The 15,231-nt window shown below is 33.0% G+C and overlaps 1 protein-coding gene across 2 annotated transcripts; it reads left to right on the forward strand.

The window, feature by feature from the left end:
* Window positions 1–4,035: 4,035 nt before the first annotated feature.
* On the forward strand, window positions 4,036–14,165 carry LOC141447948 (uncharacterized). 2 transcript variants are annotated; one of them, XM_074115922.1, is made up of 3 exons: window positions 4,036–4,058; window positions 4,633–4,736; window positions 6,240–14,165. In XM_074115922.1, the coding sequence occupies exons 1-3, from the start codon at window positions 4,051–4,053 to the stop codon at window positions 14,036–14,038; spliced, it is 7,911 nt and encodes a 2,636-aa protein (XP_073972023.1). In that variant the 5' UTR covers window positions 4,036–4,050; the 3' UTR covers window positions 14,039–14,165. The 2 variants fall into 2 exon arrangements, with proteins under 2 accessions (XP_073972023.1, XP_073972024.1); XM_074115923.1 differs by lacking the exon at window positions 4,036–4,058 and adding an exon at window positions 4,161–4,424.
* Window positions 14,166–15,231: the final 1,066 nt, after the last annotated feature.

Genomic DNA, 15,231 nt, shown 5'->3' on the forward strand with positions numbered 1-15,231 from the left:
GATTTTCGTTTGGCGCTTCTAATAGTGGTAAATATTTTTCCAACGTTCTAATTTGAGCTGGTAAGTGCTGTTCCACTTCTAAACTATTTTATTTCATTTCCATTAATGTAAAAGGCGTTTCAAAACTTGAATGACTTTTATAAGTGCAAATCCATAGGCTCTAATTAATGGAACTTGCCGTTCTTGAACGTCGGTGGTCTACAGTTAGATATGACCATCTGTTATGTTGGTTGATTAGCGAATCTGTTACTGTGGACTAAGCTGAAGGAATTTGCATCTAATCAGATAGACAGGCAACATTAAAGGCGCTGAATTCATGAGTTTTTACTTCTAGAATAGAATTCGAATGTTCTAGGATACTACTGGAAGAACTAGCTGCTTTATAAAAAGTTTTTCAGGTCTCAGATACGTGGTTGGGCCTATTTTTACAGACAAAAGTGGAACTCGTCAAAAATAATGTGATTTCATTGATCTCACAGTAGATTGACCTACTGATGCAACATTCGAAGGTTGGTAAGTTTACAAACACTAAAATAATTGGAGTTAAATAATTACTAATTAGTAATGTTTATTAAAAATAATCGTCATATTAAATGCACGTTATCATCATTATAAATAACATAATCTAGTAAGTACTGAAACCTCACATTAGAATCAGCTGATAGTGGAAAACCTGGACGCAGTAGTAATATGGCAGTAATACGACATGCTCATCATGGTGCTTTATATTCTCTGTAGTAAGCACCTCTTCGGAAAAGTTTGTTAGCGGACTTACGGAATGTATAATTCACAAGCATGGATTTAATTGAGCACTCACCAGCTCAGCCTCTTTACATTCTTCAGTACAATCATACAGATTTCTAGTTTTGGTGCCAGTTACTTTTACTCTTACTTTTTATCTTCTCTTACCTCTAATAATAGGGAACATTACGAACATGCCCATGTGTTATTTTGAGGAAGTAGTTATAAGAAGGGTTACATAAGAATTTTGTTTGTAAGTAATCTACATATTTTCCTTTATTTTTGCACCAATCAATAAAAAGTCTTGGTCTGTATTTTGCAAATTCCTAGAAGAAAATTATGTAACTAACTTTTAAATATATTCTCCCAAAAAATATTTCCACCAACTGTTAAGCTTGTAGAAGATGGAGTTGCTGGTTTAAAATTTCGCCATCAGATAGCAGTAGCAACTAGTTGATTCTACAAACACTGACCAGTAGCCTTCATTATAATTCAGAATTTCACCACTTGATTGCAGCAGTAACTAGAGACTATTTCTACTAGAGATTTTTTCTGGTCAATTCATTTTGTATTTAATGAAATTTGAAACATTATTAACCATAATTTTTAATGTAACTCTAAAAACAGAGTTCATTGGGTAATCTACAAGTTACGTTTCAGTGTTTTCCTGTCAAGTAATTCTGCGTCTAGAAACAAAGCAGTCTTAAAGATATGACTTGAATGTATGATAGCAGACTTAATATAAATATATTTGGCCAATGTGAAGATATAGCTGGTCTTCACGCAAACCAACAAAGAAAATTAAGCTCTGAATCTGAAGCAAAAGCTCGCAACTTTATTGTCAACTAGATATTAATTCTGTGACGCATGGTTTATAGTAAATGTTGGCTTAAAGGAACTAACTTTAACGAGAACAGACGGAGGTGTGGAGACACCTAATTGGTAGTTACACGTTAAGCCTAATCTCAAAAAATTGGCGGTTACTTTATTTAGGGCCTTCTTAGTTCACATCCTAAACAATCATTAGTTGAGGCTTTTTGAAAACACTTTCCTGATCGCTTTTCATTGACCCAGAAAAGTACTGCCTACAAAATAGATCAGAACAGTCCTTATAAGGAACACATTAGAAGAAGATTTTTCCCATGTAGTCATTGAAAGCCCTGGTTATTTTACTACGAGGAATTAGAATAGTAAGTACTTGAATAGAAGTATAAATAAAAGTGTAAGTAAAATACAGGACCTCTTTTAGGTTCCCTTGTGTTCTAAATAGTTTTCCGATCTCACAATGAAAAATTTTCTCTGTTTTTTTCCATAAATATTTAATACAGGGGCGCATAAAAGTTATGCTATTAGAAGTGCACGCTGTTATTGAAGGTTCTCAACTATATGTTAATTTTCCTTTTTGTATTAATATTGTTACTTTTTTTTTATTTATAGCATTCATCTTTTATTTTTATTATGCTTTTAGTCGTTTTGCCACTTAGTGGGCGAATTAACTAATTACAGGTGGTCCCAAAAAATTCCTATCTAGTTGTAGACTTTTTTTGGACATTTTAATTTGGTGGTAATTTTTTTTCAAATAAAATTAAACAAATCTTTTGTGATTATGGAATTCTTAAATGTTGTACCAATTATTCATTTCTATACATTATTTTTATTCATATTTTTTATTACATGTTTTATAACACACTTGTAATAATGTAGTAGCAAACTTAGCACTTGTCTGTTAAAAAAATGGACCCTTTTACAAGTAGTTTAGGTCTGCCTAAAACAAATTAAATTATTGGACAAAAGTTAAGTTTGTTCAAAACTATTCAATTATTACCTCGTTTATAGAAAACAGCTAATACTGGAAGTACTACCTTCTAAACTGTTCATAAAATGAAGTAAAATTAAAAAGACGTTGAGAAAACATCTAATAAACAACCAACTTTTACTGTATATCTTTGACTATAAAATGTATTATTTAGTTGTAATATGTAACAGGCATGTTTATTTCACAATGAAGGGCCACCATCAAATCAAGCCAGCGAAGGGAACTGGATCAAGAAAAAAATTAAAAACTACAATAAAACCATCACATACTTACTGATAAATAAGTAGGTTCTTACTTTATTATTAAAACCTTTTTTAATGCAATTTAGACACTAAAATGATACAATAAAGTTGGGACATTTCTGTTCAATGAAAAAAGACAAGATGGGCTGGCTTTCTAAAACTCAATGAAGTACAGAAGGCTTCAGAACCGTAGAATACAGTCCTTACAGCAATTTCATCACTAAGCTTCTTATGGCTGGCCAAGGCCTTGATTTTAGATCGCCTACAAGTTTCCTTTACTGCTCCATTTGTCTTTGATTCTGCAAACTTGGATACCAAGCTAAAGAAGCCTAAATTGTAATTTAATTTACATCTAAATTGTAAGTATGAGCACATTTTGCGAGAATTTCTAATTTAAAATTGACATCACATGGAGGTTAAGGTGATGGGGAGATACCAATACCAATTTAATAGGAATATCGGCTAATCTTTACAATAGCTCCCCAGAGGCGTGGCCTGTTTTTTTTAGGGTGTGGGTAGTGCAGAGCACCTACCGGGGAAAATAAAAACTACTTCCCGTCAATGTGCGGATGGTGCGAATTTCGTAGCGCTTATGTTTAGCGCGCATGCGCAGTACACATACTGCATAGCAACTGCTTCCTGATTAATGTATTAATAGTTCCCGCGAGTGTTCTGTATGTGACCGGAGGTGCCGTTTTTTTGTAACTTTATGAGTATGAGCGTTTTAAATTTGCGGGTTTTGTTAAATTAAAGCATGATTGTAGTGTGAGTAAGAATGGAGTTCGACAAGTATACCCTCCTCAGGAAAAGGACTCCACAGAATAAGGTAGTTTCTTTTGTGTTGTTCTGTGTAATTATTGTAATGAATGTTGTGACAAAAATTAAAAAATTGAGGGTGATTAGGTAGGTTAGGAGGGGGTATGGGGGGAAGAAAAAATCAGGGGGTGTGGGGGGCGAAGCCCCCCATTAAGAAATAAATAAAGAATTCGAAGTTATTCTGATTCGGTGCTACCATATAACCCGCTAGATTTAAGTGTGAATATAAAATAAATAAATAGTTTTATATTTATATTTGAATATGGCGGGTTCTATAGTAACAGCGAATCAGAATCACTTCGAATTAGGCCACGCCTCTGGGGAGCTATTGTAAAGATTTACCGGAATATCATATCGGTGTTCAATGTTCCTACTTCGTTTTTCTATTACTGAATAAAATACTTTCAGATTTTAGTTTCACTTGAAAAGCTTTTTATGTTTCCGTAAGTTTTCATACTAGAACATAAATTTAGGATTATTTACAAAAAATCATATGAATATGATCATTTTACATTGTACATAGGCTTAATATTCTCGTGTTTTATTCATTTTGTTCAATTACATTTTTTACTAGTTAATTTCAAAGCCAATAATTGTTTTATTTATTTAACACTTTTGGTGAAAGAAATTAAGAAACGAAAAATTTAAATTATCGAATGCCAGTTTGTAGAATCGATTTCAATTATTTGTAATCAGACAAAACAATTCTCCCGCTAAATGGAGTCTCTAAACACTAACAGATACTTGTTTTGAATAACCGACAGTTGGTTCATGTCACGAAGGATAAGGATTTATACATACAAAATTTGGTAGTGTTTTATGTTAATTATTTCATTATAATTGTAATTTGATTTATTATTTATTCATGTGTTCTTTAAAATTCATTGATTGATACAAATGATTATTTTTAAATACAAATGTAGTAATACGAGTCATTAAAGTGCTCTAGTCTCTGTTCACGTTGTGTGCGTAACGTTATTTATATTATTTTATCAAGTCATAGTGTGAAATTTTCAGAACCGGCACCTTAAGTGAATCCATGGCTGATAAAAAGAAAGGGATTTTATTAAGAAATTCAAGTGGTGGGAAATTGTCACCACCATGTGAAGACCTTGGTTCAAGTAAGAAAAATTACTTTTTTTTCTATACGTTTTCTGGAAATAATTTTCTTTTATACTAACATATCTATAATTTTTATTTTTGATAAAAATATAGGGGCTGTGCAAAAAAGTATTGGGTGAAATTTCAGAATTGTTCCTGGGGCACTAGTTTTACGAATTAAATAAAAGAGGACGGATTTGTTTATTTTTGTAGAAACAGAGCTTATTAAGGCTCCTCGGGGTGCCATCCAACATTCTGGGTTTGTGGTTCAGGAATAAAGTTTAAGTTTTATACTATTTTTCTAAATATTTCCTCGGGGAAAAACAATATTATTTCTAACTTGAATTTTAGATTCAAAGGGGTCGCAGTGGCGTAGGCCTTGAGGCCGCCCTAGTTTAATCTAATGTAATCTGACTTGAATTTGCTTCCATGACTTATATACATATTTCGATAAGAAATTAATTACAATAATAACGATAAAATATCATAATCAAGGGCAAAAACGCTACTAAGTGTTTCTTCTAAGCGAGTAATTTTCTCCGATCTCGGAGTTTTGGCATTTATCTAATCCTCTTAACATTATACGTGATCGAAGCTCGAATTTAATTGAGCAATCTATGAAGAACAAAAGTATGTTATTGCCTGCAGAAATGATTTCCATGCTTCCAACGCCACTGTTTGTATATTGAATAAATTCAAAAGGGATATTTATGCGAGCAGAATGAGAGGGTTTATAATGTATTTTTTTAGGGGTGCAGAAGTCGAAAGTCCATTAAGGTAGAAGAGTTTTTGTTTGTCTGAAACAAAAAAAGGTTTTTTTTTGCTTAGATTATACTAAACACTCTCTGTTTAGTTTTAAAGTAGCATACTCAAATGAATTGTTTCTGTAAGGACGCATAGAATTTGTTCTGAGCTGGTTATGGTTTATGATAGTTACCAAACAAAATGACAAACTCCAAAGGATTGTGTCACTTGGTGCTCAGTGCCCTATTTGCTCACACTTTTCATAGCTGTCATATCGTTTGGTAAAAGATGTTTCAAAAATTACGTGCCATAAGATAATGGTATATTACCATTGACCTCAAAATAATCTTTTCTGAGATTTTCAGTTGTTACAAAGTTGTCCTTTCTTTTTAAATAGTGTTAAATGAAATTTCATTTTTCCCTCTATATTGGTTTAAGTGATTTTAAGATTGTTTGTATGTTTTTCCTTCTGTTGTTATTTTCTGACTGGGTTTATATAATGTTTTTATTTTTATGAAATTGGATGTTTCTGTTACATGTGCTACAAAATCCAACTCGGTTTATGAAAGGATTACGGTACAGACAAATACATGAAAATATAAGAAAATAAGAAAAGATGGAATTTTTCTACTTTAATTGATAAAAATGGTGATCAGTGTTGCACATTGTTTCTAGCGTAGTTGATTTTGAAACATTACCATAGCTAAATCTATTATACATAATGTAAATTATTTTATTGCCAATTCATTTTTTTTTTCTAAAGTTGTATATGTTTTAAGGTGTTGGTGTGACATCACTAAATGGAACAGCTGAAGACGCAACAATGCTGCTGAAGAACACATTCTCCGAAGGTACACAATTACCAGTAATAAATGAATCATTTATCAATCAATTAAAGTCCGGAATGGATGATAGCTATCTATTTCCAATATTTTGTACAAAATCATCAAGGAGAAAAAGAAATACTAATAATTCTATTAATTCACTCAACTCCAGTTCGTTAAACCAAACGTTTACAAAAAAATCAGAGGAACTTTCAGGTAATTCATTGGATTTAACAGTAAATACATCTAACAATAAAGTGTGTGAAATCACAAATACTAATCCATTTAAAAGACCTCGAGTTAAGAAAAATATAACTTCTTTTGCTTTGGATTCCACACAAGAAGAGAATATTTCTTTTGAAGATGTATCGCCGAAATCTAAGAAAGTGGCTAATCCTTTTAAGAAGAATTCGAAACGAAAGAAGTTTTCAGTTAGATTTGAAAAGACATTTGATTCCACTGATGAAAGTATTAAATTAAATGATACCACTCCTGCAGACGAAGACAGTATTTCAATAAGTAACGACAGCATAAAAAACGAAAAAGTGTATCAAATTCAAAATCCTTTCAAGAAACCGAACAAACGTAAAAGATATTCCTTGGTATGCAAGCTCGATACGACTGAAGTAGGTGTTGATAACGAGCATTCTACTGCAGTATCTCCACAAAATATACAAGATATTGTTAAACAAAATCCATTCAAGAAAGCAAATTTACGAAAATTTTCCTTAAATGCGACATTTAACGCATCTGATACTTCAAACTCAAACCTTAGCAACCTCATTGAAAAAGAAATAAAAAATAACGTTGAAACCCAACAACTGAATCAGGAAGTTGAATCTGCGACTGTCAAAGAAAAGTTATCTGAGGAAGCTGATAAAAATGTGGACAAGGAATTGAGAGAGTGTGTAGAAAAATGTTCAGTAAATCCAGCGGCTCAAAATAACTCTATTAATTTGGCACAACTTCTAGAAACATCTAGTAAGGTTGAAAATTTAGATATCGGTTCTGTGACCTTTAAAGAAGTTGACATTCGCGAAGAATCACTGCCAGGCCTGACTGGGTGCAAAGGTGCAGAAATCAATGAGAATAATGATGAACAAATATTACAAGATGATGAATCTACCCCTCAGATTTCTAGTATGATTGCTACAAATAATGTGTCTGCTGTAAATAATGAACACATTGTAGCAGAATCGAATTCATTAAGTTCTCACATACTTTCAGAAAATCTGTCTGAAGTAAAAGTCGTGAGTACACGGAATGAAGCAAACATTTCCAATAAAGGGGACGTTCAAACAACATCAGATAATCTACTTTTATCTACAGAGAAACAATGTCCAGTTGTTGATGTAAATAACACATCTTCCATTGTTTTAAACGCTTCCATCAATTCCGTTTGTGAGAAGTCCGGAGAAAGAAAAAAAGAAACGCAGAGTCCGATCAAAAAAGATAATTTGCCAGAAATTCCTGTAAATGGTACATGTACTCCGACTCAACAAAAAGGCGAACATGATGAAGCAGAATCTTGTAATTCCTTAGTTTCGCAAGAAAATATAAAAAAATTGGCTCTTCCTAAAGTTGCGAATGCAGAGGATACAGTAGAAGTTTCAAATGAAGATAGAGTTCAGATATCACCAAATAGAAATCTAATGGCTTTGTCAGAGAAGCAACGTCCGAATGGCGAAGTTGCAGTTACGAGGAATAACACATCTATCCCTGTTTCCGCCGATCCAACAGAATTGAACAGATCCAACAGTGCAATGCCTAAAGAAAAGAAAACAGAGATTCAGAATCGGTCCAAAAAAGAAAATTCTCTAAGATTTTCTTTAAATACTTCTTATAATCTTCCTGATGTTAGTAGCATTAATGATTTCAATCAAAATGATACGGGAGCTACTCAAAATTCTGAAACACAATTAAATCAATTAGACTCTATAAATGTATCTAAGACTGTCGCATCAGAAACTAAATGTGTAAATAAAGAAATTTTATCAAATAGATTAGGTGAAAATGTTGGCAAAACATCTAATGATCAAGTAGAAAAAGAAAATAATTCGTTTTCAACAGCACTACTTTCTTCAGAAGATGAAAAAAAACACAAGATAACCTATGAGCCAATGGTTGATCATGTTGAGGATATAATACAATTGGACGAAAATGAGGGAAACGTTTGCTCTGTTAATCCAATAACAGATTTGTCCAGACAGAGGGACGCCACAAATATCGCGTTGAATGAGAGTTATGAAGCAGAAAAACGACTTAATCCTTTTAAGAAAATTCGAAAAAGCAAGTATTCGTTGGGTGGTCAGTTAGGGGTAAATATTTCTTTGATCAACCACAACGAAACCGTTGCTGAAGACGTCGAAATTGCCTTTAAAACGATTGGATCTTTAAGTGAAGATCTGGAAACAGAAAACAAGCTCAATCCATTTCGGAATTTAAGAAAAAGAAAGTACTCTCTTGAAGGCCAGTTTGAACACTCTACTGGCAACAATGAAGTTGCTATTAAAGAAACTACTTTATCAGAATTGGCAGGGCAAGCAGGGCAAAATACAGTTGGCTTGCATAAAGATAACGTGGATGTTAATGGAATTGTGATTCAAACAGATGAAGACCATTCTAAAAAAAGTCAGGAAAAAAGCAGTGGGTCAGACATAAATACTATAAATCCTACTTGCTCATTAATTGAGAAGTACGTTGTTCACGTAAAAAGTACGACAGGGGCACGAAGTTCCATATCTGAAAATGACTCTCAACAGACCACTGAAATGGAAATAAAGGATTTATGTGATAAAGACTTATCGAATGTTGAAAGACGAATCGAAGGAGTCACTGGGAATCTCGAAAAAAATAATATTTTTAGGAGACAACGAAACAGCAGATATTCACTTGTCAGTCAGTTAGATATTTCTGAGATGCATTCAAAAAGTGAAAGTATATCCAGTATGGCGATAAAACAGGATGTACAAGAATTTTTTCTACAAACAGAAAACCCTTCATCAGAGAAATTAGTGTGCAATATCATGCATGTACCTGTTTCTCAAACGCTTACTTCTGAAGTGTCTGAAAAAGTTGTATCACCAGAAGAAGAGTCTGCAAACGATACTGCTGCAAAATCTTATGAGGATTTGGAAGAAGCATCAGTTGAGCTTTCTCCTTCATTTACAATAAGTAATCCTAAGGAGTCGGAAAGTCTTAGTATTTCTACGAGTAAAGTAGTTAATTCAAAAAGAAATTATTCTAATAGTTTCAGTTCTCTTGAGGAAATCAGAGATTACAATGATTCAAAATTAGAAAAGTCAGATACATTCCAAAAAAACAGTAGTAGCAATAAGTTGAATAAAGAAGTAAACGGCGTTCAATCTGAAACTGTGCAACAAATCTCCTTAGAACAGCCTTGTAAGGAGAAAAGTATTGTTATTGGAAAAGAAGTGGTCAAGAAGACTTCACTTCAGCGCGTAAACGATATGTCATTAGTTACAAGCAATGCTTATGTAAGAGAGACTTGCAAATCTTCCTCAGAAATTTCCCTTGGTTTGGATAATCATTGTTCTAAATTAGATAACACTTCGAGACTTGTAGATAGCCAGCTGAACGGATTTGGAAAAAATGAAAAAGGGGATGAATTGTCTGTTAATGTTATGACACCAAATTTAGATGGAATAATTGGGGAAAGCAGAAAAAACATTGCAAATCGACAAAACAAACCGAACTCTTTATTAAATTGTTCAGATTCAATAAATAATAAAGATGCAACGGTAGAAAAACCTCAGATATCGGTCACATTTCCAGATTCAAATGTAGTTGGCATTGACGATGTTCTGTCGGCTATTTCAGCAGTTGAAGCTGACGAAATTGCAACTAATAATGCTTTAACACCTTCTATCACCTTAGAGTTGGATCCTTCTTGTATTTTAGATGATGAACGAGATATTTTCGTTTCGGTTAAACCAGAAAATCTTAGCTATCCATTAAAGCACACATCTGCTGATTCGTTTGCTAAATCAGAAGGAATTAGCATTTCTGTAGGATCACTACTTTCTGAAAATATGATGGAATTTAGTAAAAATGTTTCTCAAGATGATTCTAAACGACATAAAAACCATCTTGTCATTACAGATAAATCACAGGAAACAAAATGTCCGTCTTTAAAAAAAGATGAAGAAGTTCCACGTAACAAAGAAAACAAAACTGCATACTCTAAAGAAGAAAACTGTAATAATCAAGAAACAAGTTTACAAAATGAAAAGGACATTTCTCATATACCTAATAGCAAAGATATCTCATTGAAATGTATAAACAGTGAACCCAAATCTCAATCATTGCCCATAGAAACTTCTGATGACAAACTAATGCCAACAAACAATCAGAATTTATCCAATAATTCAGGAACTGCTGGTGAAGGGCAAACTAAACGTTCACAGTACCACATTGACGAAGCTCATTTAGAGGTAGGAACTAATAAAATCGTACTTGTTCATAAAAGTCATTCAGTAGAGGAAACTATTCCAGAAAGTACTTTTCAAAGCAAACAACCGCATTTATCTAGCGATGATGTTGACAATTTAACCATGAGTACAGTAACAACCGTTGCAGAAGTTCATTGTAGTAAAGAATCTGATCCGAAACAAAAAATTGAGTGCAGTACAAATAACGTAGCAAGGCTTACAAAAGTGAGAAGAAATGTAATGTTACCAATTGTAACTAAGGAAACAAATTCTAGCAGTTCAATTGTCACAAATGTGAATAAAAATAAAGTCAAACGTAAGCACTCGAATAAAGAGAAAGAAATAGAAATTCACAAAGAAGATGAAGGCCGAACAAAATCAAATGAAAGTTTACCTATAGCACCACATAAGCAAAGTCCAAAAGATAAAGTTAAAAATATTCATATAGAAGATAACGTTTCATTAACCCACCGATCAATGCCTGAAATCGGTTCTGAAATGCAGGAAAATATTCATGTTAAACCACAATTAAAGGTAACTGAACCAGAAATCCCTAGGAATGAAGAAAAGTCAGAGGTAGATGCCGCTGACGTTCCCGTGGTTTCTGAAAGTAAGAAAAATATCAGTGGAGTAACTGTTAATTTAACTGATATGCTTCCCACACCACCTCCAAGCAATGTACAAAACAGTGACGCATTATCTGTTAATCAATCCCCCCAAAGCAGTCAAACTCGAACAGAAAAAGAACCATTGATGGAAGATGAATGTTTTTCAAATAAATCAGACGATATTGGAAGATTTGTACGCCGTAAAAGTCCTAGAATAGTAGGCAATACACAGAATAAATCTAATGATATTTTGAACAGTTATAAAAATGAATCCAAAAAACATAAAGATAACAACAATCTTACCACTGAAGAAAAGAATGCTACTTCACTTAAGAATATTACATCAAATGAGGATATTAGGAAGGAAATTAATTATAATATTGATGTTGCTTCTGCTGAAGACGATGAAGAAGCAAACGATGTAAATAACCAGCCAGAAGAGAATAGTGTTTGTACTGAGGTTCAGAAAGTGGAATCTAGAAATGAAGCAAAGATTAGTGAGCAAATTGAATGTTTGGAGAACAGATTGCCTAATCCACTTAATACTGACGAGGTTTCTGTAGCTGTTAGGTCTACAAGAAAAGGTTCTCGTAACACTTCTGTTTCACATACATCCATCGTAAAATCGAACATTGAAGAAAGTAACCAGAAGATTAAGGGGGCCAAAATGCGGTCTTCTTTAAAGGATAAAAATATGACCTTGAGAAAGAGCTCTCGCAACCCTTCTGTTGCAGATACATCTATTGTAAAATCGAATATTGATGAAAATAAAAAAAAGATTGAGAATGCCCGGATACAAACTACTTTAAATGATAAAAATATGACCTTGAGAAAAAGTTCTCGAACCACTTCTGTAGCAAATACATCCATCGTAAAATCGATTGCTGAAGAAAAAAACAAACAGGTTGAGAATGCTCCGATGCAAACTCCTTCAAGGGATAAAAAAAGTATGACAGAACAGTCAAAACGTAATAGTAATGGAAAAGTAAAACCACTTGCTTCATTTACGACTAAGGGCAATAGTGAAGAATTTGGTGAGTTATCATTATCATTCGATGTGAGTGCAATATCAAATGATAAATTAATTTCTACTAAAAGGAAGAAATACAAAAGTACTCCACTAGTACAGCGAGCAACTCGGTCAAAAAAAGTTCTTGTTAGTGTAGCGCCTCAAAGTGAAAATGGACTTGAAAAAGCTGTGAAGGAAAAAGTTCACGATTCTGTGAATGATTTTGAATTTGTTGCACCAAAATTGATCCCAAGAAAATCAAGCATCACTGCAGAGAAAAAAACAAGAAGAAGTGTGACATTTCGCCCGCACTCTTCACTTATACCAGCGCAAGAAATATCTAAAACTCCAGACAAATCTAGTAGTGTGAATCGAAGAAAATTGTCAGGAGATTCGCAGACAAGCTTGGGTCGGAAAAATAAAAACTCCCAAGATCAAAGCTATCGCAGGGTCTCCACGAATACTTCTACCAAAAATAGCACTAAAAGATTAGGTAATTATTCAGCAGCTGAGAATAAAACAAATAAAGATATTTCTTACGAGACTTCATTAGAAGTAAGTGAAATTACTCCTAGGGCGCCAAAACAGAGGAAACGTTTACTATTTCATAGCACCCCAAAGAATCGCGTTATATTAATAGGAACTCCTTCAGTGACAAGGAAGCGTATACGACTCACTGGTAGTGAAGAAACTTCACTGTCTTCTTCATCTCTGTATACGACAACTGGAACAGACGCTGTTCAGTCTGATAGCTATTCACCAACAACTAGAACGCTTAGGAGTTCTTCAAAATCACAATCAAACGGAAATTTAATAAGTTACGATTCGCACACTTGCATGGCCACCAAAATTACTACTGCCACTATTCATCAGTCAAATTTACGTAGTGCTATTCCCTGTGCACAAAAAGAAAGTAAATATACGTCTAGAGGGTCAGTTAAGCCTTGCAATTCTGAAATGGTATTGGAAGAATCTTCTTGTTTTAATCGACCACATGATGATTCATTTAGCACGTCTTACAGTGATGAAAGTGATCCAGTAAGAGCAAATTCAGTGTTAGAAAAGAGTGCCATCATTGTGGAAACTGAAGAAAGAAGTTTAAGAAATGGTACCCTGCAGATGACGTTAAGAAGTTCTAGAACCACATTACAACGTAGCGCCGTATACACAGAGTCTCAGTTAAGCAATATCACTCAAACTACTTTCAATGAAAATAGTCTAGTTCCAGAAAAATCTTTGTCATTGGTCTGTAAATTTAGCAAGAATAAGAAGAGGTCGGATAGTATTTTTGGAGAAGTTGAAAAGAAAAAAGTTATCTCACATAATGAGCCGCTCCCAAGGTTAGCTAAACCTGCAAAATGGATTAAAAAAGAACTTTATACATTTTTAGAAAAGAAATTAGGTAGTAAATATTCGCTTGAAAAGAGGTACCATAGTGAAAGATTGGTACTTTTATTGCACAATGCCGTTACAAATACATTGTTGGGCCATCCAGAGTTAAGTTTACAATCTTTAAAGGAAGAGCTTATCAAATACAATATTTGTAAAACACAACTGGATTATTTTACATTTTTAAATCTTTATACACCTCTGGAGTTCATAAAAAAAGTTATACCCATGGGGCGTGCATACAGTAATGAAGACTTTAAACATGAAGTAATCACGGTAAGCTGTCGGTTGGAATAATTTTTTCCTCTCCTTTTTGTATAATACCTGATGCATAAAGTTATATTTTACGGAATGTAAAATTTGTAATTAATAATTCCTTTGTTCAAAGCTTAAATAAATATTTTTTATTGTAGTTTTCATAAAATTCATCCGTTATTTAATGAATTGGCAGGCACTTTACATTGAAAGTATTACCAATTCCTTTCAGCTTTCCCTAATTTTAATAAATAAAGTAGTTTAAAGCTTCTGTATTAAAGTTGCAAAGTGCTTTCAATATATATATATATATGTGTGTGTGTTTGTTGTCTTTGACGAATATGATGAACACCCCCAAACAAAATCTTTTCGTTAATAAAGTAAATTACTTTCTTCATCCCATTCCGTCATAGATCCATATGCAAAATCTGATAAAGGCCTTATGAAATGAGGTGGCACAAACGTATTCTTGAGATTTCATTCAATATTACGGATTAACACATTATTATCTCTCAGAAACTTCCAACTGAATGCCAAAGATTCATTTTCACTTTCTTTTTTTTTTAATATAGTTTTTTTAAATATAGTTGATTTATTTTGTATGGTAATTGTGTTTCTCAGTTCTAAAACTAGTGTGGGATTTTGTTTGTTTTTTTAAGAAAAACTTATTTAAAAAATTAAAATAATAATAATAATTTTTTGTTCTAATTTAATTCCGTCATTTGCTATGTAAGTATAGCCCCAGATAATTCTTTGTAATACTTCACATTCTAGGCTGGTTCTTAAGGCTAAAATTCTTTTAACACTTTCAAAGTTTGGTAAAAGTTTAAAAGCAGACATAATAAAAAGCTTTTATACAATTATTTCTGAGTTATGTGGCCAATGTGAAGATATGACTAGTCTTCACACAAACCAGCAAGCAAAATTAAGCTCTGAATATTGAAATAAAAGCTCGCAACTTTCCTACACCTACTAAATATTAATTCAGTGACGCTTGGTTTACTGTTACTGTTTGCTTAAAGGAACTAATTTTAACGAGAACAGACCTGTTGATCTGTAAAAAATCAAAATAGATGATGAACTCTAGTTCGTGGTAGAAGAGAGTTTTTTATAAAATGAGAAGTAGATATGATTAAAAATACCTGGCTTGATTTGTTAGATTTCTGCCTTGATAGTGAACGTATTAATCAATCTTCCATTCAAGGAAAATAAAGGCGAAGATAAAAAAATAAGTA

Source organism: Rhodnius prolixus, unplaced genomic scaffold (genome assembly GCF_049639745.1).
Source record: "Rhodnius prolixus isolate KJV_2025 unplaced genomic scaffold, Rpr scaffold_13, whole genome shotgun sequence".
In the NCBI taxonomy this organism is placed as follows: Eukaryota; Metazoa; Arthropoda; class Insecta; order Hemiptera; family Reduviidae; genus Rhodnius; species Rhodnius prolixus.